Below are 26,696 nucleotides of genomic sequence, written 5' to 3' on the forward strand. Positions count from 1 at the left end.
CCCTTAGCTGGGTTAAGAGCCTCCAGCTCTTGGCATTGTGTGAGCAGGTTTCTGGTCTTGTGGAGCCTCTTTTCCAGTTTTTAATCCTTATCCTCCATCACTCCCAGTCATAGTTCCTTACACAAATGCGAAGAATCAAATTTAGCTGTAGTGGATTGTGGGGGAACAATAGAAACCCATAAGTATATAGTTTATAACCCTGAGAGCTTATGTTGCTATGGTGACTCCTCTCTCTATGGGCCTGGGGACTAAGAGGGCCAGGCCAGGGGGCCTGTACCAGCCCCAGGACTTACCGCTGGGGACAGAGTCACTCTGTTAGATATGCGGGTTCCCATCTACTGGCCATCCTGTACAGCCCCCGACCCTGCTAGGAAAAGCATTCACCAGCGAGCACTAGCTGCATTTGAACCGGGCGAGGCTTTATTAGAGAGACTCCTGCATGAGGATGCAGTGCTGGGGAGGAGAACTTAGCCAGGCTCCTTGAAGGAATTAGGAGGAGATATTTAAAGGATAGTTCTGTGAGGTGGGGGAGAGAGAGCAGTGTCATAGCTTTCCCTGGATGGGATTATGCCCGGGCAAGTGCAGAGCAGTTTCATTCCAACAGCTCGGTGGGCTCTCAGCTTTCTTACTCCAGGAAATTGAGAGACAGTCATTCATCAGGAACCAATGCTTTTTATCTATCATGGCGCCTCATGGTCAGCGTGGTGGGCCAAGGTGTTTGGACAAGACTCTTGGGGTAACTCGTCTCCCTGGCTGGCAATTCCTTTCCCCTGGGCTGTCTCAGCCTCTCCCAGGACCCCTCCGTCCTGGATACCTACCCCCTACTTCTCTCCCCTCCCCATCCTCAGAAGTCCCATCTCCAAGGGCCCACTCATCAGAAACCCGTGAAAAGCAATCTATTCAGAGATAATCAATAGGTAATATTAACAGAGCCGAATTAACTCCCCGCCTGGATGAGTATCACCTCTCCTTGGCCAGCCAGTATCCTTAATTCCATTTCCTCTCAGTTATTAAAATGATTTTCCAGCAGATAGCCCATCTCGGTAGAGCCGCAGACTAATAAACTGCAGTCAAGCATCTGGGGAAGGCCGCACCCCAGCCCGCCCTCCCTCTTCTCGGGTGAGGCTCTGGCTAAGCCTGGGTGATGAGTTTTCTGCAGTGCAGGCAGGAACTGCATTTCCTCCCCACACTTGTATTTCTCACCTTGACCCCTGATCCCTCCTTCCAATAAAATGTCAGGGCAGGGTCTTAAGGAAAACTCTCTAGAGCTATAGAAGTGCCCAATCAGAACAGCTCAGATTCTTCCAGCTGGGAGGGGACCCGGAGATCGTGGTGGACTTGGTCATTTCATAAGTGAAGACAACTGAGCTTACCAACCGTGGCCAGCCAACAATTGCCATAATATCAGAAGCCCATTACAACCCACGGAGCCTCTGAAAGACGCTTCCAGAATACGGTCTGTGAGTTGAAAAGTGGTGCTGAGCATTATGCTCCCTTGGAAACAGCTGCCTGGGGCTTGAAGACAGCAGAACAGTCCTGAAAAGCAGATCTGGCTTCACATAGCCCCCCACCAGCCACCTTCCACCTCCCAGACAATTACCTCTCTGCGCCGTCCTGTGGGAAGAACAGCGTGACACAGCACCAGAAAGGACAATGCAAATGATCTCAGAGTTGCATAAATTGCCCCTTTGCAGAATCCTTATGGATGAACAAGCCAACCTACAATGAAGTGATCTGTATCCCAGCCATTTTCCATAACAGCCAGCCAAAGAAATTTCCATCTCCCTCCTCTGGTTCCCAGAAGCTCTGCTGGTTTTCACTTGTCCCTTCACTGTGGCCAGTGTTCCGAAGTAGGAAATGGGTTAGGCCTATCCCGCTTTCCAGGGGAAGGACTGGCAAATGGAGCCAGCCAGATCACGAGCCTGGGCGGCATGCAGATCTCACCTGTCACTCCTTGACTAGGTTCAGGGGCCTTTTGACCTTGGACCTTGGAAGCATTGCAGGCCTCTCCCTCGCTGCTCTCCCTGCCCCTGCCTTTTCTTTTACTCTGTTCCTCTTTCTCAAATGTGCCTCCTGCTCAGATTGCTTTAGGCTGGGCTTCTCCCCACTCCAGAGCTGCTAGAAGGTCCCCCTTTATCCCCCTCCACCTTGCCTCTCCTGCTTTTCTCAAGCTTCTGTTTAAAGCCGTATCTTCAGAGAGCCTCTCTCCATCTCTAGCTCTCTCACTCCCTCAGCCCACACTTCCATTTTCATAATATTTATCATCCTTGTGAGGGTCCGTCCTCCGGCAGCCTGTGAGTTTCAAGAGAGCCGACTGGCATCTGTTTGTTCACTCTCATCCCCAGTGTCTGCTTCCCAGGAGGACTCGAGAAATACTTATGAAAAGGAGGGAGTTGGGAGAGACGACTCACTTCGCTTTCCCAGCTCCCTCTGGGGTGGGAACAGGAGCCATCACTCTGAAGGTGAAGCAGCGCCCCAAGCAGGATCTGAAAGCCAGGCCCCGCCTCCAGAAACCAGGCGGTGAGGTAGCTCCCTCCTGCTCTGGGTCACGGTCGCACACTACTCCCAGGCTGCCAGCTCTGTGCGTACACGGTGTGGCCCCGTTTCCAGCATTTGCTCCTTCCTGCCTTTAGATGTCTTCCTGGGTGGCTCCATTGGTCCCATAATGCCTCAGACTCCCAATGGCAGAGCGCCCTGGCCTTGTCATACTAATGACAGTTCATGGCAGTGAGGAGTAGTTGGTTTCTTTTTATTAAGGATACAAGACAACCCTCAAACATTTACGTGGCTGAGATTTCAGTCAAGAGGAGGTTTCTCAGCCTGGTCCCCATCCTATCTTTCTTGCCCGTCCCCCAGGATATGCTTCTGAGTCACTAACTCTGGCCATCAAAGAGAATGGATGTTCTGAGTATCCAAACTCAATATAGTATTAACCCAAAGCAAATATGACTAGAGGGACAAGTCTCCTGGGAAAAGCAGCTTGTGTTGGATTCCTGAGTCAAGTGAACACTGTGGATGACTGCTGCTCTTCTCCGCGGGATGCAAACCAGACACTCCACATCGGTATGAGGCTCAGGTTCAAGGTCACCAGGAAGTTCTTGTGATTAGAAAAGCAGGTGGAGAGAGCCAGAAGGTGAGACCCTGCCCAGGCGCCCCCAGTGGAGCTGTGCATCTTGATAATGGAGGACCTTTCAGTCCTAATGAAGGACACGGTGCTTTGTCAGCAGCCCATCCTGATTGCGGAGGGTTGGAGACAGACTTTCAGACCTCAGCAAGCCACTGAGAAGGCTTTAAAGAGCTAATGACCCGGACTTACAGAGCAGGGCACTCTGCCCAGGGCTTTGGCAAAAACGTGAGATAAGTTCACCTAGGGTGCGGCCCTGACCTCTGGGCCCGGGTCTCAGCCCTGGGCTTGGCCAGCAGCTGGTGGCGGCTGAGATGGAGTGACTGCCACCCTTCAGGGCCATCAGAGACCTAGAGGCCTCTGGCACTGGCACCCAGGGGTGCTTCTCAGAACTGGGATACAGGCATATGGAAGTAGCAATTATAACTGGATTCTCCATTGTATTTTAGTTTCTCAGCATGTTTTATATTTGTTGAATGTCACGGGTGTGGAGAGACTGCTGGGGCTTTGCTGGACATGGGCAGAGCTGTCTAGTGGCTGACACTGCCTCTGGATGTGGGAATGACAGGGTCTGAGGGCAGTGACCCAGCATGGGGGGTGGGGGGGGTTTCCGCTGGCCCCTAGGGGCCGAGTTGCCAACTGCAGCTGAGCAGTTTAACCACCTTCTTCAGGTCCATCTTCTGTGCACGGTGGCCCACTGGCCGAGCCTCCCTGAGTGACAGTCTGGGCTCTCCTGTGGCGTCCACAGACAGTAAAACAATCAGGTGATTCTCTTTCTGTTTCACAGACTTCAGACTGGGAGTAGCTAAGGAAGCCTTGCATTTCACCTTCTTGTGACATGGTTTATGGCGAGCTGGGCCAAGACTGAGCGACTCGCCGGCTGGGAGGGGGTAGAGCAAGGGATGGCTGAGGATCACGTTTCTCAGTGTTTGGGCAAGACCAGGCCCTGCCTGCCCAGAGTCTGACACCAGACAGCCATGGGCAGTGCGGTTCTGGGTGCCCAGAACCCAGACCCAATAAATGTTTGAGTACCCAATAAACATTTGTTGACCGAATTTCTGATGAATGAACATGTTGTGTCTGAGTCTTAGCTGAATATAAGTTTCCAAAGGATAGGGGCAGAGCAACCTGGAAGATTTTGGATGTGGAGCTGGCACATCCTTTGTGGTGGGACATGTGTGAGGAGATGACCTGTCTCTGGGCTATCAGGCTTCTTGCCCTGATGACCCCATGATCTTAGGCCCAGGGCTCAGGCACAGCACACAACAGCCCAAGGGTCCAGGTCAAGCTGGGTGCCTGAGTGAGGGGCTGCCCTGGCAACTAGTTATATAGAAAAGTGCCATTCAAAACCCAAGACAGGCAGCTGGGATCCAAAACCAAACATCTGTTTTTAGGAAGAGAGCTCTGGAAATGAAGCTGGGGAACCTCCCTGTTTCTAAAGAGGAGGGTTTACAAGATAAGAACAGGAGAGCATCCCCTTGCCCTGTCAGACCTGGGACTTCAGGACCAAGGCAGGGCAGACAGCCGATGATCAGAACTGGCCACAAGGCCCGGGCCAGACTCTGGGCCAGGTGACAGATAGGGATGGGCTTGATTCCTGGCTTCATGTCATTCCGCTGTGGCCTGGAGCCAGGCTGGGCCTGTGGGTAGGGTGCCAGAGTTGGTTCCAAGAGGAAAGGAGAGATGGAGGACCAGGCAGGACCTGGCAAAGGGGAGGCAGTGGGTAACTTCCATGAGAGTAAAGAAATGCTGGCATTTCCCAAGGGGTAGGGACAGAAGGGACAGGAGCTGGTGCTTCTGGTAGCTCCTGGACACATTCCACAGGGTTGCATTGGCTACCTGCCTCTCCGAGGGGACACACAGGCACAGGTTCCTGCTCTTGGAGCTTGTGGTCTAGTGGAGAGGTAGCCACGCCGCTGAGGAGCCAAGAGTGAGCACAGAGTGATCCAATACAAACAAATCCATGGAGATCACTAGTGAGGGGCTGGGCTGTGGGCCTGCGGGCGGGTGGGGGACGCAGCGGGGGAAGGAGTTCAGAAGGGGCAGGAGAAGTTCCCAACGGAGGGAGAAGAATGAATGACAGCAGAGAATGCCATAATGGGTTTTATAGACTCAAAAACAACAACAACAACAATAAAAAAAAAACCAGCAGAATTGAGGAAAACACAGGTTTCATTAGGAAATTCATTTTTCTAGCAACTCTATTGTCAAGCTGAGACCTCATCTTCCACACTGACTTGTATCCAGAACACTCTCAAAACAGTTTTGCTCATTTTTCACTGAACCAGACGAAAGTACAATTCCCAAGTGTGCATTCCCATGGCTGGTGGAAGGAGGCTGCTGTGGAATTCTCCTTCCTGCCTCCCCAGTTCCTCTGTGCAAGTCCAGGAGCAAAGAGAGGACATGGGTCAGCAGGAGCTGACACCTGGCTCTGGGAGCGAGCCTCTTCTAGAAGGCTGGAGACTTTAGGGCCTTTGCTGAGCCCGGCTTCCCTACTCCCAGATAGGTCAGGGTTGCCTGCAGGCCCAAATGCCCAGAGCTCCTGGAAGACTGTCATCCTCAGTGGTGCCTGGCAATGTAAGGTTTTGCCCATTGGCCATAGATGGGATCCCCCACAAAGTTGGATGGAAAAAATCCAGGGGCCCCCAAACTGCACTGCAGTTTCACTGCATGAAACTCTCTAACTCACTCTGAGGGAGCCCCCACACCCACGTTCTCCCTCAGCCTCCTTCCCTCTTATAACATACCCCTGGTGTTCGCTTTTAAATTTCCCTTTCTCATCTAATACAGGTATGTAATTAACATCTCATGATTTTCACTATATTTGTCTTGATATTTAAAGAGAAACCCCCCAGACCTGAAGGTTGGAGGAAACAGCCCTGGCGGTCAAGGGCACATTGAACAGGACTGGAGATCGAGGCCCAGCCTCACCACAGCCACCTCATTCCAGGGCCAAGCTACAAAATGGGTGTGGAATGGCTCTGCGTCCAGCTCCCGGGGCTTGCTGTAGAGGCCACAGGGTTATGAAAGAGTCACAGTCATGACCGCAGGAGCTGTTATCACTTTCAAGAGCGCTGAATCCCCTAGACTGTCCACTCACAGCCCAGCAAGGCCTCCCCTGCACATTCCCATCCTGGGCCCCGTCAGCTCCACCTACTACCTTTCAACAGCCCCGCTTCCTTCCCTGCACCCAGAGTGTCTCTCCCAGGGGGAGGCGATGACACAGATAAGACTGTCTCAGAAGCTAAAGAACAGCTCCAAACCAAACCCAATCAAAACACTTCACCGGGCCTGGTAAAGCACATTGTACTTTCATCCTGCAGAGATTCTTCGACCAAGGAGAGAAATTTTCTCAATAGATCTCTAATGGAGCACATGGTAGGCTCAGAACTAAAAGCAGGGTGACCTCACTGTAGCTAGAAGCAAACAAACAAGGGACCCAGGGTGGCCAGCACAGCTACTGGCAGGGGCTCTGAGTACTGTTGTGCGGTTAGTGCACTGCACAAAAGCACCAGCCCAGGTGCTTTTCCACTGTGGGGACTGAAATCCACTCTGCCTGGAAAGCAGGTCATCCATAGAGTAGTGTGGGCCTCCAGGAGACCCCTTTTGAAATTCAGACAAAGGTCCCATGTCCTCCCACAGGGCTTGCTCCCCTATCTAAGTGATAATAGTACTGGAATGTATATTCAGAACTGATGGGGACATAAGAGAAAGATTCAGGCGAGAGAAAATGTGGTTCTGAGCCAGGTGGTGGGCACCCAAACAAGCCCCAGAGACTGCTTTTAGGCTGCAGAAAGGTGGTGGTAAAAGCCACCTGGCAGGCGGGGGAGATGGGTAGGGAGAGGCCAAGTCATCACAAACCTCCAAGTGTTCGGGTCGAGAAGGCTGCTGTCACCTATGTAAGTCATTTTCAAATTGCAATGATCTTGATTTCTTTTCACTCCTTTATCTTATTTTTATTTTTAGTAAAACCCTTGCCCCCGAGGAAATAAAAACAGACAAGGGAAGAGTTGTTCTTTTTGAATCTGGGGAGGGAGTACCCAGAGCTTTGCCCACCCTGCCCCCTGGCACCCCACACCAGCACTAGGGCCCTGCGGGACACAGTAAAAAGGTGAGGCTCAGCATGTTAGTGTGATTTGTCTGAGGTGCACCAAGAAGACAGCGTTGGCCTAACTCTCCTCACCCCACTCCAGGCCCTGCTTCTCCCCCCACACCACAGAGGCAGGCCCTCATGCTACTTGGCAATGAAATTTTCAAGACATTTAGGCCTGGGTCCCTACCCTCAGGGGAGTCCCATCTTTTCCTCAAGGGATCAGTCCCTGCCACAAAGTCTCATTCCTCCCACGAAGCAGCAAATCAGGTAAAGGACTTCGCGAACCCTACCCCATGAAGGGACACACCGGCCTCTTGGATCCCATGGCAGATGAAATCTGGGCAGACAGCTGCAAGCAACAGAGCCAGGCTCTTCTGCTCTCTCCAGCCCAAGGGCACCAAGGGACACTGGGCACTTCCTGAGGCTCCTGTGTAGCTCATACCCTCGGCTCTCCAGGGAGGGTACACTCTGGACCTCCAAGGTAGCCTGGGCCTCTGTGTCAGCATAGGCTGCCATCAGGTTCTGCCCACTCCATGACATGATAGGACCAGAGCCTTAAATTGTTGGAAGTAAAAGGGTTGAAGTAGTGGGGGGCTGGGAGGGGGTGTTTGGAAATTTCCAAACCACACTGGGGACTGGGACCGTGGGGATAACCCAGGGAGGCACCTCTAGCACCTAAGAGTCTTCACCTGGGCTCTTGGGAAGGCCCCTTTCAACATGGGCAGGCTTCTGGAATGGTCCCAGATACTGGCCCAGCAGCCGGAACTGGGGTGAGGGAGCAGCACTCACCACCCACCTCGGTATGTTGCAGATCCCTTCTCTGCCTCCCACAGACCCCACCTCAGCCTCTTCCCAGCAACCCAGGCCCCTCTCCTGCCTTCTGGGGGCCTGCCCACCAGGATTCCACCCCAGTTTCTCCTGCTCCTGACCTTGCTCCCTCCATTTTGGCCCCTATCAGAGCACTGTCAGTGAGCTCATGTCCCCCACCACCTACTTACAGGAGGACACTCTTCCCAGCCTCTGAGAGTCTGCAGGGGAGAGGCCCTGCCAGGAGCTTACTTTCGGGGAGACGCTGAACAGAGCAGTGCTCTTCTGTTCCACTGTCGCTCTGCCCCCCTCCCCAGTTCTCCCACTCCAGAGCATCAGGAACACAGACCTCCCATTACTTTGCTCTCATGTGCATTTATTGAGCACCCACAGAGTGCGGGCACGATGCTCAGGGTTCAGAGCCACGGTCTAGTCCAAAGGAGACCAGGGCTGGCACAGAGTACATTTCATAGCCGCTTAACATCTGGCCAGGGACAGGGAAGTGGAGAACTAATCACAAAACAAGTTCCTATTCGAAAGCAACAGAATCTCCTCTGAGAGTAATATATAGTCTATGCACACGCACGCACACACGCGCACACACACACACACCCTGATGAACACAGAGGGCACCCACTTGGTTGTATATGCATGCATATACAGGCGTGGTGGGTAAAGGGACTAATGTATATGCTGTCCGTGCGCAGCACCCACACCACCGCACAGACAGACAATCTGGCTTATGCTATCAAAGACACTATGTCTCCAGGTTCTATGAAGCAATCTGTCCTAGATGCCTGCAGCATGCAAAACTTGGAAGATCCAGAGATTCACAGTTAAGGAGGACAATGGGTATACACGTGTACTTTTCCATCCTTGGAGGCCCAGCCACAGCACGCGGGTCACTCTTGGTCTGCGACCGCAAAGCCTTGGTGAAGCGCTCTCAGGGCAGAGCTGAGGGGCTGGGGCTCTCTGTCCAGTGGCAGGGCCCACGGGAGCCCTGGAGAGTCCACCAACCTTCAAGGCGGAGTTTTAAACTCGGTTTCGAGCGTGTAGTCCTGCAAACAGTATTCCTTGTGACAGAGCCGCAGATGGAGGTCAGAGGTTCTTTTGCTCGCTCTCTGCAGCTTCCCACGTGTGCTAACGCATTTTGTAGTCATTAGATACAGATGTTTCACACAGCTGTCCCTTAAAATCCAAGTCTACTGTGAAATCGAGGTCTCGCTGCAAAGGAGGAGCAGGGTCAGCGTGAGCGGGTGGGAGTCCGGGCACCCCTCCCTTCGCTAAGGCGTTCCCACGAGCAGCCCTCGGGAATCTATTCTGGTACCTCATTAACCTCCTAGGAAGCGCTTTGATTTCTAACCTATATTCTTCCTGTTATAATATAAAAATGTTCCCTCTGATTTCATCCTGGGAGAAAACAGAGCGGGGTGGTTGCGTGAAGCAGCCTAACCCCAGAGCATCGAGAGACTCGTTCAGTGCACACAGCTCACCCAGGACAGCTCAGAAACCATCAGAAGCTCTCACCCCTCCAGGCCAAGGGAAGACACGTCAGCTAGACGTCTTCCAGGCCACCAGAAACTGCCATTTCCTGGCTCAGCTCATCCTGAATGAGATGAAACTGATGGCTGCAGCCTCCGAGGTCCTCCAAGCCCCTCCCAGAGAGTCCAGGGAAAGTCCCTAGTTCCTAAGTTTTAAAAGGCCAAGGTCCTGCAGTTGTGCCCAGTCACAGCCAAGTCCACTCCCCACCGCCTCCCTCCATCACTTTTCCATTTGGTGCCTGAGCAAATGGGTGCCCGGAGCCCTCTGTGGTCCCTTCTCTCTGACCCAGGCCACACAGGGGCTGCCTCAGCACTCACCACATTTTTGGCATTTGGTTTCATGGATATCGTCCCGTAGATCTCCTCCCCCCTCCGAACAGTGAGGTAATCTTCCAAGTAGAAGACGGTCTGCTTCCAGTGGGTGTAGGGGGCGTCAGGGGCTGAGGGCCAAAGACGGGGAAGGAAGAAGGAAGCATCAGGGAAGACGTCTCCAGAAGAGCCAGGACCTGCCTGGAGATTGCTGGGTTTTGTCTGGGACTCGGTGAAGCCCCAGGCGCTCAGGCCTCGCAGCCTGCCTCCATGTCCCTGCCGCAGCTCCCCAGCCAGCCCTGGGGGCTCCTTCCCGGAAAGTCTCCTCAGGACTGCTGAGCATCAGCAGGAACCCCAAGAGAAACAAGCCGATATTCCAGGTTCAAGCCAAGAAGTGGAGGATGAACCCCCTCTTACAGACCAAACTCATCAGCACAAATCACTCTCAAAACGCTACTGTTTGTATCATGTGGTAGAGTGAAGGCTTTCTAACAGGGTGTGGTTGAGATCATAGAGCAGGCCAACCTGTCTCCCCTTAAAGGACATCATTTATGCAAAAGCCACAATTAACCCTAGTTCCCCTGACACTCAAATAGCTTTCCCTGCCCTGGAAGTGAATGAGCACCCTGGGCCAGGCCTGCTGCAGGGCTTCAGCTGCGCCTTCCTAACTTGATCAAAAAGAACAAAGGGACCATTCTCACCACACAGCCCATCCACTGGTCCACGTGCCTCCTGCGAGACCCAAAGCCATGTTGATGTTCGCATGTCCTGCATGTGCCCTTAAAGCCCACCCATCCTCTATGGCACACTGTAAGTCCTGCAGCCAAATATGGGGCTGTGTTGTGGGCCCCACTCCTCAGCTGTCTTTGGAACATTCCCTCCTTATTCAGGAGGCTGTCTCCTACCCATCCTTTAAGGTCACCTCTTCCAGGAAGCCTTGCCTTACTACCCTCTGGGACTAAGGACCGAGTTTATGTCCCTGTGGTATCATCATGTCATAGCATAAATGCCTTTGTCTTGTGCCCTCACAAGATTACATTCTCCATGAAGGCTGGAGTCATGCCAAGCTTGTTTTCTATTATGTCCTTGGTACCAACCACCACACTTGGTATCTCTACCAGTACTGAATAAAGGATGGATAATAGTAAATAATGAATAAATGATGGTCATAACCCTGAATGGAAAGTTTGTGATTCTTCAATGTTCAGTTAATTGGGGGCTTTGGAACTACAAGTTGTAGAAGGACCCATCATATAGTAAGTTCCTCTGGCTCCACCAGGATGCAGGCCTCCTTAGCACTGACTTCTTTTTTGCCTACGATCAGAGCTAAAGATGAGAAACAGAGCTAAAGATGAGGACAAAGGGAACTTTTGGTGCTAGAAGCATTTGCTTCGAAAGCTGTCATCAAGAAACACTTCTATGTGGCTTTCTATAAAGTTCTGGAGACAGAATAAAGCCTTGTCATGGGGAATATTTGGGAGGCAAGTTTTTAATTCATCAGGAAGAGGACCCCAGTTGTACCTGATGTCCGCCATGCTGATGTTCACACAACGACCTCTAATGGAGTTTACCATACATGGTAAAGAGCTTTCAAACCCCAAAATCTATGTTAATGAAGGAAGAGTCTGTCTTCCTTTGCCCTTTGCATTGAGTTGGCTTGATCAAATGTCAGTGGTTTGGACAGACTCAATTAGCCTTCAATGTGTGCATGCAAAAATCAATATAAACTCAAGGTCATGGGGAGGAAGAGCAGCATCTGGAATTGCTTGAAGGAAGCTCATGAGCATGCAATCTGTGCCTTTCAGATCCTGGATCCCAGACACAGGCAGCACCCGGCCTTCCTGGCCTTGAACGCACATTGCTGTTTACAGGCAAGGTCCACCTGCTCCAGTACGTTCCTTGCCAACCACATCTAAATAAATTGTCAGGAGTCTCTGGTGTGTGTAGAGAATGGCAGTGTTTGATTGACAGCCCCCTCGCCCCCACTTCCACCTACACCAGCTCAGACAGGTGTCTCTCCTGTTCTTAAAGAGCTTCAGGCAAAGGGATTCAAGAAGTTTCCTCCTGTCACCTAATGAGAGTCCTTATGAGAATCCCAGAGATTCACTGGCTCAGATTTACTAGCCTTCGAGCTCAGAAGTCAGCCTCTGATGGTGGCCTCCCCAAACCTGCCAGCCTTCAGGTGGAGGAAAGTGATTTTTCCTACTTGCCATCAACATCAAAATGCTAAGAATTTTCCCCAAACATCACATTTCCATGATAGAACCATTGGCCATGCACCAGCGTTCTAAGCCAATGTTCTCAGTCCTAATTCTCCATCAAGTAGAGGTTTTGACTACTCCTAAAGATTGAATTCAGTAACTCTGGGGGGTGAGTGGGGTGAGACTTGCCAAGACTTAACAATTCCCCCTCCTAAGTTGATACACAGTCAGGGTTCAAATCACAGCACCAACCCAATCTTTCACATCTAATAACATCCCTTGGGTGGAAATTAGTGAAGAGGACATGTAATTAGCAACAGTGGGCCCAGTTCCCACTTTGCCAGAAATGTGTACTGTGACCCTGGGATTCATTTTCTAAAACTTCAGAATATGGGGGCGTGATCGGTCACTCCTGAGGACTGGATGGGAAGACACAGGGGAAGGTATATACAGAACATGGCTGAGCCTCCTGTTGTGCCCAGCACAGTTCCAGTTTACACATATTTTCCTGGTGCAATTATAATAGTTCTCCTTTTCACCCTCAAAAATGTCCTTAACTGAAAGAAAAATTACATGCTCACCCTATCGATCATGTAGTGGGTCCACGTTAGGGTGCTACTGAGCTCTTGTGTTAGGTGTTCATGGGAAGTGGCGTATCCCTTATTTATCCCTTAGCTGTGGCTCTAGCTTGTGAAGATATGTGACCTCACTCAGGTTTTCGAGAATGCACCAGGGAAGTATCCAGAAATTTGTCATGGGCAACAGCGAACGTGTAACACAGGGCTGTGGATGGCATCTAGAATTGTTCTCATTAGTGAATAAGTCTTTTTCTCCCTCCCTTGCCCCAACTCTAACCTCTAAGATTGTGTAACTGACTTGCAGCTTTCCCTATCGGGAAGATGTTTTGCGCCCTTAACACCCTGGTTCTACCTGCCAGCTTCCCCTTTTCTCGTTGGCTCCTCCTCTTTCCCCATCACAGCCTCTCTGGGCTCTGGGTTATGGATCGTTTTTGCTCTATCTTTTGAAATGCACATGAACAGTATGGTCCACAGCATTATTCATGCATAATTAATTCATCCATTCGCAGCTTTCTATTCATGATGCCTATCATGGGCCAGACATGGTTCTAAATTTGGAAAACAGTGGCCGAATGAACACAGCCTTCCCCCTGCCCCACCACCACACACACAGACCCCACAGCCCAAGTTCAACCACACTCAGGTAGTTAGTGATAATGTCTGATGGGGCTTGTGATCAAGGAGGGGTGAGGAGCACAGGGCATTCTGGGGGCAAATGGCAGGGGTCTCCTGTGAGATTTTTCCTGGAGGAGCGGGATCCTGCCTGCTATTCACTTCCCAATCACTAAGGCACTGGCAAGTCTTTCTGGAATTTAATACTTCACCTGTAAATTCATAATTAGATTCCCTAGGCAGGTTAGTAGCTTTTTAGGGAATTAAAGACTATACACCAAGATGCTTTTTTGAGCTAAGAAAATGACTCAATGTCATAGGATAGCCAAGGGAAAAGGGGGGCTTGCCAGGCAATCTGGGTCCAAGGAGTCATTTCACACTTCGTGACCCAGAAAGTGAGTCATTCAAGGTCATCTTGAATGTGTGACCCTCCCACTGTAGTGATTCCTGGAAAAACAAGGTGGATTCCTGGAAAAACAAACCCAGATGAACTTCTACCTCGGTGCTGTCCTTCCACCCACTGCACAGAAGCCCCAGGGTGCCAAAGCCCACTTCCTGCCCCACTTGCTGTGGATATTTCAGGGCTGGGGGCACTTGGGCTGGCAGACTGGCACAGCCTGGAATCCTGGGACTCTGCCCATTCACCATGGTTTCCGCCCAGAACTGCAGAGAGGAGATGCCAGCGCTATTAACAGGAATTGTTTTCAAGCTGTACTGTTCACAGTGTGCTTTTGAGTGGGTCCCCCAGAGCCAGCTGCTGTTGGGCTGAGATGGGAAAGCCAGCTGGGGGTCCACAAGGAGGGGCCACATATAGCAAACTGCACTTTGCATAATGTTTAAAAATAGCTGAGCCCAAACAATACCTTGCTTAGGTGCACACATACATGTGATGAAATTTTTTAAAAATAGCAAGGGGTAAGAAACCCACAATTCTGCATAGTGCTTATCTAGAAATGAAATGAGTATGGGATGGGGGTAGAGCATGGAGGTAGGTACAGAGGTAATCACAGCATTTCAGTCATTTGGTTAGGTGGTGATTTCACAGGGATCTATTATGTGACTATCAATTTATTTACATGTATTCATTATAAATACAATCATGTACTTATAACGGTTAATATTTATATTCTAATCAATCATAATTTTTAATATTAACTAATGTGTTTATAGTCCAATAGTAGCAATACATTTACTTCTAGCTACTGCTTTCATTCTAGTTAGCAATACTTTATTTACATTCTAGTTACTAAGGAGCGAGCTCACAGGTGTTCATTATATTAAGAAATAATTAAGCAGAAAGTGAACGGTGCATGACCTAATGATGATAGTAGCTTATGACTCGAGAATTAGGATTAATCTACTTCTGTGGATCTAGGGATGTTAAGAATAAAAAGGGAATACTCTTGGGGTGAGAGTGTGGAGGTCCTGAGCAAAGCCTGCTGCCAAATCCACATTAGCCAGCAAAGATGTCTGCTACACGCTGGAAGCAACACTCCACACTGACCTCCCAGGGCAGCTGAGGAAGCAGTTGAAAAATTACTCCCCTCCCCATCTCTGTCTGTGTGGAATCCTGCAGCAAAAGGGACCCATGGCAGCCTAGGCAGATGGGCTTATTGGGACCAGGGCTTACGCCTGAGCGAGGAGAAGGAATTGCCTTCACAGAAGGACATCAACATTAGCTCAGTTCTCAGCCCTCTAGTTCAGGCCTTTCACGAGGGCAGTGGATATCAAAGCTGCCCTTGCAGCAGAGGCACCGGGAGGGCTCCTGAAGACATAGATTTCTGGGCCCCACCACAGAGTTTCTGATTCCACAGGTCTGGTGTCAGGCCTGGGAATTTGCATTTCTGACAAGCCCCCAAGTGCTGCTGCTGCTGGTCCAGGGACCACACTTAGAGAAGCACTGCCACAGGCATGGGGAGACTGTCGGAGCTCTGGCTGTCCTCACAGAGCCTGCTTCAGGGGTTCTAGAAGGGGAGGGGGCACAATGCTGTGACTGCAAAAAAGACAGAGGAGCAGGCTCACACCTTGGTCTAGAGTCTGGTCTCTGACCTGATGACACCTTGTCCTCACATTCCTCCTCTGAGGGGCTCGGGTGGGGTTCTGGAAGGGGGTATCATCCCAGAACAGGAAGGAAACAACTCATGTGCTGGAGACTTCAGCAGTGAGGGCCAATCCTCACCCTCTTCAGACCAGGGATGACTTCTTGGGTTCTGAAGTTGAGCCTTCTTCTTGTGGGATTTCCGGAAGGTCACCGCTGCCACCAAAGAGGCAGAGTCCTCTCTGGGTGGGCTCCAGAAGGCTTAAACTGTCTGCTTAAACTCAAGGACTAGAAAGAGATCATCTCAAAGAAAGGAAAACTCCAGCTGAGAGCTAGGAACCGGACTCTAGAGAGCCAGACCTTCTTCCAGAGTACGCTTACCCACTGGCTTTCTCATCCCTGGCTGCAGGACAGGTGTTCACCTGGGGTGGGAGCCACCAAGCCAGCCACTGTGGCTCTACCCCTGGCCTCCAGGGACTAACCGGGTCCGAGGAGACACCTCTCAGCCCCTTCCCTACCCACGCTCCTCGTGGCGAGGCTGCCTTCCCCATCCTTCAAGGTCCAGGCAAAATTCCCTCCTCTCCTGGCTGCTCCTGCCCCCCAGGAAGGTGAGCTGCCCCTAAACAAGAGCAGGGGTCTCTGGTTTTCCCCAGAATAGGGGGGTACAGCACTGGTTTGGCTTATGGAGATCAAAGACTGTAGGTGGTGGTCAGTAGACACTCTTTCTGGAAAAATCCTCTATGAGGGATTGGATAAGTCCCTTGCCCTCCATGTCCATGGATACAAGAGGCTCATCATCACCAGGTTTCAGGATAATCAAATCCTTGGACTCTGATATAGAGCTCACCCACCCCTGCCACGTGGGCACTCAGTCCCCTGGGACACACTTCCAAATCCCAGGAAGATTCCACATGAATGGCCAACATGAGTGGATTCCCAAGGGTGGGGGTCATACCTTCATATACTCCTTTAACAGAGATTTGTTGAGAGCCTACAATGAGCCAGATGCTGCTTGCGAAGCCAGAAAGCAGCGATGAATGACATGAGACCTGGGGAGACTGGGGGTTACAAAATAAGGTGGGAGTGTTGAATACATGGTGGCTCACCCTATACTGGAATCCCATGCGGATGTTTAAAAAGAAAAATTAGGCATCTGTGTGAGGCTATGGAATTATATCCAAAATATAGTGTTAAGTAAAGAAAAAGTAGCACGGGGCATCATATATGGTCTGAACCAACCTGTGTGGGTTTTTTTTTTTAAAGGTGTAGTTTTAATCTTATACTACACTTATGTAAGATGCCATGGGGTTGGGGAGGGCCAGGTAAATCTTCACAGATCTCCGTATTCTATTTTTGCAACTTCCTGCAAATCTATGATCATTTCAAAATAGAAAGCAAAAAAAAAAAAGTGTATATAGATATACACTGCAATTTTTTAGAAGGATGCCAGAGAATTCATTAATCAACACCTGCCTGAGGCATGGGTCTGGGGTAGATGGGCGTGTTGGTTATTGTGTGTGTCTATCCCTAGAAACACTGCCCTGAAGGACATACGCAGGGCACCGAGCCTGGCCCAAAAGGAAAGGAAAGGAAGGATCAATAATAATAATAATTGAGCTGACTGAGGCCTGTGCTGGAGTGGCCAGGTGAGGAGGTGGGCATGGGCTTGTGTCCCCCACAAAATCATGTGCTAAAGCCCTAGCCTGCAGTGCCTGCAGAATGCATTTGGAGATGGGGCCTTTCAAGTAGCGAGGAAGTTAAAATGAGGTTCTTAGGATGGCCCGAGTTTGACCTGTTGGTGTTCTTATAAGGAGAGGCGACTAGGACACACGCACAGACACAGGGGCGTGCACAGGGTGAGGGCCATGCGTGGGCGTGGTGAGAAGGTGGCCATCTGCAAGCCGAGGACAGAGCCCAAATCTGGCGACATCTTAATCTTCAACTTGAGGAAAAAAGTTTGCTGCTTAAGCCCCCAGTCTGTGGTATTTCACTACGGCGGCCGCGCAGAGTGGGACAGGAGGAGAGGAGCCGGCAGGGCCTCTGGTAAGAGATGCTCTCTCACCAGCCCCCCATGGCGCATCTGCACAGACAGACAAGGGTGGTGTGTGCAGAGACCTGAGCTTCTTCAAGTTTAGGGAACAGCAAGGCACTTAGTAGGACTTGGGGGTGGAAGGCTCAGTAAGGAAAAGTGGTGGCAGAAATAAGATGGGAGAGGGCCTTCCTGGTGGTGCAAGGGTTAAGACAGTGCTGTCAAGATGTCCCCAGCGACTGCAGCATGAGTTTGGTCCCCAGTTGGCCAGGGAGCAGCCCACATGGCACAGCAGACCTCTCCTGTCTCGCCCGCCCGCTGCTCCCCTCAGCAGTGCATTTCAGTACATCTGCCTGTTCTGCTCCCCACTCTCTCTCACCCCCCACAACTCTGGCTTACACCGCAGGTCTTGTATGCATAAATCAATTTTTAAAAATTAAAAAAAACAAGAAAGAAGATGGGAGAAATGGGCTCCGGCCACGTCATGGAACCCCAGTTATTTGCTCAGAAATTTGGACTGGTCTCCTGCAGACAAGGAGGCTCCTCTGAATGAGGGCCAAGAGGGAGAGCAGGGGTGACCTTTGGGGAGCACTATCAGAGACTTAGTGAAGGACGGAGCAGGTGAAAGTTGGGAAGAAAGGAAAGAGACAGAGAGCCACTACTGGCATCTGGTGAGAGGTCTGCGGGATCCTAGCCGAAAGCATGGCAGTGGAGAGAGGGGTATCTTATTCCACTCTGCAGCAGAATATGCTCAGCAAATGTTCCATGAACAAGTCTCAGCTGAGCCCTCCCCCCATGCACCCTATGCCTGGCTGGCCTCTCCCTGCCGGGCATAGCTTCCTCAGTGCTGCCCATGCCCGTCACAATTTATTTACCTTTCCCTCAGACAGCCCAAAGTGTGGGGATTTTCCATGCCTGGAAAAGGCCCACAAATGCCAAGTGACAAGTGACTAATGTCGCAGCTCCTTCTTCCCAAGTGGAGGCCAGTCCCAGTCACTTCCCACAAAGCCTCAGCACCAAGGGAGAAGATCTGGAAGCCCACAAACGACTCACCTGTGGAAAACCCCATTTTCTTGTGGCACTTGGTAAATTCAATATTAAAATAGGTGACCAGGGCGTGGACGTAGTCGTTGCGCTGAATTTGCAGGCAGAAGGCGGACGTGAAGGACAGCTCCTCCGTCTTGACTGTGTAAATATCCACCTCCTGCAGCCCAGAGAAGAGAGTGGACCGGACACTGAGCGCCCCCTGGCCCGGGTCCCCCCCAGCAGCTTCAGGCCCATGAGAGGCTCCTGGAGAGAGTCCCCAGGCCTAGCCGCCACCGCCCAGGACCTGCCTCCGTCCTCCCTAGGGTGGTACGCTGAGGAAGTGGTGCAAACAGATTTGAGTCAGAAGGCAAGAGGAACAGAATGAAGAGGTTATGTAACTGCAGGGAATGGGGGCTGTGGGGGGTGGGGAGAGAAGAGGATTCATTAGACAGAGCATCCCTAAGCCCCATCCCCATATCCTGGAGGCAGTGCACCCCAGCACGGCCGCAGTCATCTGGTCCTTGCCACAGTGTGGCCCCAGGATGATGAGTGTCACCTGGGAGCAAATTCTGAGAGGGTGGGGGTGGGAGAGTGAGGAGGGCCCCCCCGAGTCTACCCGATCAAGCCCGCCCAGTGACCAAAAGGCAAGTTTCCCAGCATTTCCACCCACCAGCTCCCATCAATAGGGGGGAGCAAATATCTCAGGAGTGGGGACACGAACCCCCACGCCATCACTGACTGAGCTGAGGGAGGGTCTGCTGAGCATTGGTAACAACCTGGACAGCTTAAAAAAAAAAAAAAGATAAAGATAAAGAAATGGGGTAAATAAGAGGTGAGAATTTTTCAGTTCAGGCTGGGGAACAGAGAACTAATAATTCCAGCAATCTCAGTTGGGAAGTGTCCATGAATCAGTCTCTCACAGGGAGTGTGATGTGGGACACTTTGCAATGTGCTGCTCTTCTCCATGGAAGGAGGCTGTCTGCTGCCTGCGGCTCTGGGAAACAGGGCCACCTTCCAAGAGCCCGGAGGCATCAGCCTGTCTGCAGTGAGGTCTAAGAGAGAACTGTCTGCTGTCAGAGCTGGGGAGCAGGGACCTCTGTCCTCAAACCCCTGTGCCTGGAATGGTTCCCAAATGGCTCTCCTGAGACCCAGATGAGGAATATGTGGGGAATAATTAGGAGAGAGGCAGCTCAGGCTGCGGAAATGAGCACAGGGAAATACTCAAAGAGGCAGATCAAAAAATCTCTACATATTTCCTGGCTAAGGAGAGGCAAGGCAGAAGCAAGGCTTCTGGGGCCAGGACAGAGAAGCGCTGCCTCCCGGGGGGTGGACAGAGGAGGAGGAGTGGGCAAGGATGCCAGTCAAATCAGGGTCCTGCTGCTGCCCTGGAGGTGCAGCCATAACATCTTCTTGGGGGATGGAGCGGCAGCTGGAGCCCTGACCTATGGGGTTAAGAAGCGGGTAGGAGATCAGGTTGGGGGGAATATAGGAGCGCCTCAGGGATACCACTGCAATGCAAGTTATGCTGTGCTCACAGAGGCTGAGGATGGGGAGCCAGAACTAATGGAGTGGGGAGCCCTGGGTCAGCCCTGAGGCAGGCAGAATATGACGGGATCAGAACGCAAGTCCGCCCTTATCCCACGCAGAAGTGCCAGCACTCCTGGTAAGCACCATCTGCCACTCACTTGAATGCCGTTGGGGATGCGGTGCACACTTCTGGCCTGACATCTCCATTCAAAAGGTCCTTCTTCAAAACTAAAGATAAGAGCCCATAGCAGAGTCTATAACTTCCACCAACAGAATAAGCCTGAAGCCTGTTCCAGCTCACCCCAGTTCCCTAAATTCCTCCTTCTTCAACGTCAACTGCCTCTGGTCAATGATTTCCTCATCATCCAGGCATTTTCCCTTAGGTGGGTCCCACCAGGTTCCAGAATGAGTGGCATACTGGCCAAATCAGCTCTTCCTCTCCTCATTCAGGACCTGCTCCTGCAGCCTCTCATCTCAAGGGTGCACAGCTGACTCATGCTACGTAGTAGTCAGCCAATCCCCCTTCTTTCATTGTACCCTATCTGCCACCCCTTGTCCTTTCATACGGGGACAGGAGTGTAGGCCTCCTCCATGACGTGGGGTCCATCCAGTTAGTTTGGACCATTGCTCCAGTCTGGAAAGTCTTTTTAGACTGTGAAGTCAGGCCAGGCTCCGGGGAGGGGGTGGGGCTCAGAAACACAGGGCACCCCTTCTCCTCTCGTATCCAAAGTCTCCAGAGTCAGGTCTAGTCATCCTGGCTCCCCAGAGCCAGACCCCTTTGCTGGGGGCAGGGGAGTGTCTGCCCTCTGCAATAGCTCAGCCTCAGGTGACCCCAGGAAGTGAAGGGCTCCTCCAGCATCAATTACTCAGAAGGGGCCCTGGCCGCTGCTATTGCTGCCACTAAACGCTGTTACAAATGGATGTCTCAGAGCAGAAGCTTGGTCAAAACAGAGTCTTAATTATAATAAAGTGTCACACTCTGCCACGTTAATAGCAATGAAAATAGCAATTAAGTGTGTGAAGAAGGGAAAGTGTTTTCCCAACAGGCTCGGCAGGACGCTGCTCAGCATGTCAGCTAGAACGCCAATGGCGGGGCTCTCCTGGCCGCGGGCAAGCATGGACCAGCCTCATCCTTCTCAGAGAACAGAGAAGAAAGGTCATGGGCACGGGGAGGGGAGGACGTCACACAGTCACACCCCTGAGGACTGGGCTGGAGACTCGTGGGGGCCAGGGCAGGAGAAGAGTGTAGGAGCAGGCCAGTCCCTGAAGTCACCAGCAGTTGAAAGACAGACGTGCCCACACCTGCAGGTCTGGAGCAGAAATGAACTGGGCCCAAGAACATTGAAGGGAGGTTATCCCCACGCTGAAGTCATTCTGTGCAGGCACCTGAGCAATCACTGTCATTTTGGCAAATTCTGTTGCACAATTTTGACCTATTCTGCATATCTACAGACGTGGCTGCTGGCCGTCAGTCCTGCCTGCACGGGGGAGGGCCGAGGGAGGCAGAGAGAACTGGTGATTGGAGAGTCTAAGGCTGAGGCTCCAAGTTATACCTTAAGTTTAGGCAGGATGGGCAGAGGGAGGCAGCATCGGGAAGAACTGTATGAAGTTCCTTGGCTTCATTTGCCTCTGAGGTACCCTCTAAATGCCAGGGATTATGGGGGTCTTCTCAGAAAGGCTATATCCAGGGACAAAGGGCATTTCTCATCTGGGCAGAGTGGTCTGCATCACCCCCAGTGGGGCTAGCGCTCCTTCCATTGTCCTCTAAACGCTCCAGGCCTTCACCCAGGGCTTCCAGAAATGAAGTGCTATGTGCAGGACAGAGTCAAGATGTTTTAGCCAGATAAGGGCTGGGTGAGCCACTAAACACTTACAGAATGAACACAGAGTTTTTTGAGTTCAAAAATTAGCTTGGACCATATGAAATTGATGTCTTTCTGAATTAAAAAAAATCAGGTATCAGCCGTTTTATATGATTTAACAAAATATGTTAGCATATATAAATGCAAATACTTAGAAAAGGACTGGAAGGATCAGATCCATTCCACCCACGAACGGCGGCTACCTCTAGGGGGAATGTAGGGGTTCACAGGGAGACAAGTCAAGGGAACTTTTACTATTACTCTCTCAGACTTGGCATGTTTGAATATTTAACAGGGAGAAAGCACTAAGGATTGGTGTGCTGAGGATGTGGACCAGCTGGTCTTCATCTGCATGGAAGAGGCTCTTAGAGGAGGTGGGAGAACAGGTGCAAAGGGGGCCGCTCAGGAGTCAGGGAAGCAGCGCATGGCAGCCTCATGCGAGTGTGGAGACACATGTGCAGTGATGATGACACAGCAACTGAGCTATGGGATTGCTTTCCGAAGGGGACCGCCACCCCTGAATGGAGTAGCTTCCCCAAACCTGAGCAAACCCTCCTGCCTGCAGGGTGTGCTCTTCTCTGATGCCCCCCCATGCACCCACAAGCCACCCCCCTCCACTACCACCAGCAGCACTACCACCAGGGGACAAGCACTGACCCCACCACCACCACCACTCAACTGTGCCCCACTGCCTCAGCCCAGTGAGAGCTCCTGCTTTGGGTTAGTCACTGTGGGGTGCCAGAGGCGCTGGCCAAGGTGGCCATGCCTCACTGGGCTGGACCGTGCAAGACTTGGCATTGCCTTTACTTTGTCCACAGTTTTCATGGAGGCACAGCTAGATCCCCAGGCTGCCCAGGTCCCAGCAGGATAAGTCTGCAGACCTTTATTAAACAGGCATTGGTCACCACTTGCTTTGGATCCACAATGTCCACCAGGGGCTCCTTCATGGCAACGTCCCGGATGCAGGTCATGTCAAAGCCATAGACATTCTCCCACCCTGTGGAAACAGAGGAAGACATCAGGGCTGGCAGCAGACCCCTCCAATGCCCTACAAGCCCCTCCTGAGAACCAGAACAGAGCATGTCTAAGGGATGAGGGGCAGCCTCGGTTCCCTACTGGCAAAATAGAAGGATGGCTCCCGTCTGCAGAGAGTTTGCAGCATGCCAGATGCTCCCTCACAAGGTCTCATGTGTATGGGTTCTACTTTATGGTGAGGAAACTGAAGCTCAGAGAGACTGAGAACGACTCCAAGGTCACACAGCAGGGCCAAGACTAGAGCCCAAATGAACTGACTCTTTCTGGTACCTACTTTCCTGTCCCTCTCTCTGACCCAGCAGTCCCCTGCTCACTGTCTGACCTGTCACCCACACTTCTGTCTGGGTGTCTTTGCTCATGTCATTCTCCACCCCTAGGAGGCCCATCCCTCTTCCTCCTCCCATCTGCGCCCACTGAAACTTCAATGACACAGAGAGAAAGATGGGCTTTTAAAGTGACTTGGCCAGCATCCCCACTTACTGGCCAGGCCCTTGTACAAGTCCCCAAAGCTCTCTGAACTTTAGTTTTCTACACTGCAAAATGAGGGGGGCCTGGGAATCTGCCTTTCTCACATATTGTGACTCACTCATGGAGGACCCATCCCATAAGAAATATCCCAAGGAAGGGCCTCCCTGGTGGCACAAGGGGTTAAGACACAACCTATGAAGCTATCCGCAGCCACTGTAGCACGAGTTCAATCCCCGGCCAGGGAGCTACCCACATGGCACAGCAGACCTCTCCTGTCTCACCCGCTGCTCCCCTTAGCAGTGTATTTCTGCTGACCTGCCTGTTCTGTTCCCTGCTGTCTCTGGTGAATCCTCTAACCCCCCGCCGCACCTCTGGCCTGTACCCCCGTTCTTGTATGCATAAATAAATAAATCTTTAAAAAAATATCCCAATGAGGGACCACAAACAACCCAGCAGAGCTTGTTGGCCCCTGGGGGTTGTTCCTGAGAAGCTTGGAGAAGGAGAAAGCTCGAGGTTACAGGGCTGGTGAGTAAACGAATGCAATTCTGACAGTGGAAGGTCATCCTTAAACAGAGGTGATCATTGCTAGCGTTACTTGATCACCTAGCTCGTTCAATCTACCCAGCAGCCCCCCTCCCCATGAGGATACTTGTGTACAACAGATGAGAAAACTGGAACTAGGAGAAGTTGACACGTGCCTGGCCCAATATCTCACACCAGGGAGACGGTGGAGCTGGGCCAAACCAGCTTGTCCCCTAACACTTCAGCTGTGCTGACCCAGCTGTGACAGCCACCAGCACTCAGACGGGCGCCCGAGAGGCTTCGTGACCGCACAGCTGAATCTCATCCGTCTGTTTGTTCAGATGGGTTTAGAGATGCATGGAGGTCGAGATGCTTTTCTTTTAAATCTTATGGGATTATTTTGTTTTAAATGTTTATCAAACAAATGGTACCCTAGGGAATGTTTGTCCTGCATGTGTTTAGGAAGGGGGCTAAGTATTGAGGAGGGAGTGTGTATGGTCAGTGCAAGTTTTGTTTCTTTGGCTCAGATTCCTTTCTACAGCACACAAAGACCTTCCTCAGGGAAAAGGCAGAAAAAGATTACTCTATCTCCCAGAGTGTGAGCACTTGTGAATTCTGGCTTGAGGGTTAGATGCCAGTCATGGCCCATTAAATCACCCAATGCTGGTGCCAAATTCCCAATTGAAACCGACATTTGGAGAAAGAAGCTGCTCATTTGGCAGGTGGACAGGCTTCAGAGAAGACCCCCTTCTAGAATCTGGAAATAGCATCCATTCTTTCCCTAGAGTAACTACACATCCTCTCCCCAGATAAAACATCATGCTAAGACATGCTACCTTCAGCTTAAAATTCTTCCTCGAGAGACCTGCAGGCATGCCTGTGCCCTTGCCTCTCTGGACCTGAAGTTAAGAGTCAGTGCAAGCGCAAATACCTGAGAGTCCATGTGTGCAATGGCTAAAGGCCTGGGCTTTGGAGTTCGAAGCTGGGCTCTGCCATTTATTGCTATGTAACCTCGGCAAGTATTCAATGTTTTAAGGAGGGGGTTTCTTCTTTTGAATGGAGACGATGGTGGTTTTGACTACTCTATAGAGTTGTTTTGAGGATTACAAGTGATACTATATACATAAAGTGCACCAGACAGTGCCTGGCACATGGAAAGCATTTGCTAGATAGTGCCCGTTCTTAGGTGGCTTGAGGTCTGACTGCACCACCACCTGTGGACATGGGCTGGTCAGTCCTCTTCTCTGGGCTTGTATGTTAAGTGAGAAGTTTGATTCAGTGGCTCAATGGTTCTGGGATCATCTGGGACACTTTTAAAAATCCAGCCCAAGCCAGACGTACTGAATCAGAATCTATAGATTAAGGACCTAGGAAGGTGGTATTTTCAAATCTATATAGGCAATTCAAATAGGAGTTTGGAGAGCTTTGGACTGGATTTTTAAAGGCCCTTCCAATCCTTGATGGTGATCATGACATTTGTGAAGCCATCCCCAACCCTTCCCCTCCATGGGACCTCTCCTATATCCTTAGCACCTAGAGCATAGCATCTGGCACGAGGTAGGCCCCTATATGATGCTTTTTTAACTGAAATTCATCCCCAAATACTTATATTTTGTTCACTTTTACTTAGTTCTTGTCTTATCTCTCCAGCTACACTATCCAATCTTCAGTTATTCAGGAGAGAGATCATCCAAGACATTCGATTTTTTTTTTCCTCTTCTTTCTGCTGACCATTTATTTCCTTTACTTTATTTATTTATTTATTAATTTATTTCCTTTATTTATTTCCTTTACCACTCACTCCTTTACTATCAGTGGACCATGATAGCATGGCTGAGGACAAAAATCAAGCACAGTAATTTTTGTTGCAATTCTGTTTTGTCTATTGAATGACTGAATGGGGCACAAGGCCATAGGTCACCAGAAATATTTAAATAACATCAGAGGAACTTGTGAACATTTGTTTATGGTTAGAGGAAACTCTGGAAAAGGACTATACTATGGTATAATGTGTGTAACTAAATCAACAACAAATCCAGACCAACTACAATGACAGAATAGATGGACTCAAACTCCCTTTAACAGCCTGGCAGAAGAAAAGTTGTGCTTTTCTGGGAATAATTATACTATTCTTTTACATGCATTACCCAGCATTTACAAAAAATTACAAGACACATGAAAAAGGAAAAATATACAACCCATCACCAAAAGAAAAAATAGTTAACAGAATCATACTTGGGGGTAGCTCAGCTGTTGGAATTATCCAACAGAGACTTTTTAAAATACCTGTACTAAACACATCAAGGAATCTACAGGGAAGGTGGACAGCATGTGAGAACAGATGGAGAATTTGAGATGGAAACTATAAAATAAAAGAGCCAATGGAAACACTGGAAATGAAAATCAAAACACCAGAGATGAAGAATTCCTTCAAAGAGGAAATAATCAAACACTTGAAAACAGGTCAATAGCAATTAGCCCAACTTAAACACAAAGAGGTTGGGGAAAAGAGCATCTAAGATCCATGGTACAATACCAAACAATGGTTAGCATGTGATTGGAGTCCCTAAAGGTAAGAAGAGAGAATCAAAAAAAAAAAAAAATTGCAGAGATAATGGCTGAAAATTTTCTTTTACTAAATCAAACGATCAGCCCACAAATCCAGGAATCCCAGAAAATTCCCAGCAAGATAAATACAAAGAAAAACACACCTACACACGTCAGAGTCGAACAGTTGCTTCAGCATAAAGAAAAAAAAAATCTCAAGAGCAGCTAAAGAAAAAGAAATATTGTAATTTTCATCAGAGAGAACTAGCTACCTCCTCCCTTCCCACCCTGGCTCAGCTATTGGAGTTTCTCTGCTGGGACCCTTAGCACTGCCACTGGCGTTTTCTCCTCTAGCCAGAAGGGAATGTGTTTAGAAT

The 26,696-nt window shown here is 50.5% G+C and overlaps 1 protein-coding gene across 1 annotated transcript in view; it reads right to left on the bottom strand.

Annotated features, from left to right (window-relative positions):
* Positions 1 to 9,164: 9,164 nt before the first annotated feature.
* The window catches only part of PRMT8 (protein arginine methyltransferase 8), a gene marked incomplete at both ends in the record, with an annotated part of 86,033 nt that continues 68,501 nt past the window's right edge, over positions 9,165 to 26,696 (bottom strand). The window contains 4 exons of the mRNA XM_084254789.1: positions 9,165 to 9,248; positions 9,884 to 10,005; positions 18,386 to 18,536; positions 22,629 to 22,744. Coding sequence (XP_084110915.1) covers positions 9,165 to 9,248; positions 9,884 to 10,005; positions 18,386 to 18,536; positions 22,629 to 22,744 — 473 coding nt within the window. The remainder of the gene's footprint in view (positions 9,249 to 9,883; positions 10,006 to 18,385; positions 18,537 to 22,628; positions 22,745 to 26,696) is intronic.

The sequence above is a fragment of the Talpa europaea genome (assembly GCF_964194135.1).
Source record: "Talpa europaea genome assembly, chromosome: 15".
Taxonomy (NCBI): domain Eukaryota; kingdom Metazoa; phylum Chordata; class Mammalia; order Eulipotyphla; family Talpidae; genus Talpa; species Talpa europaea.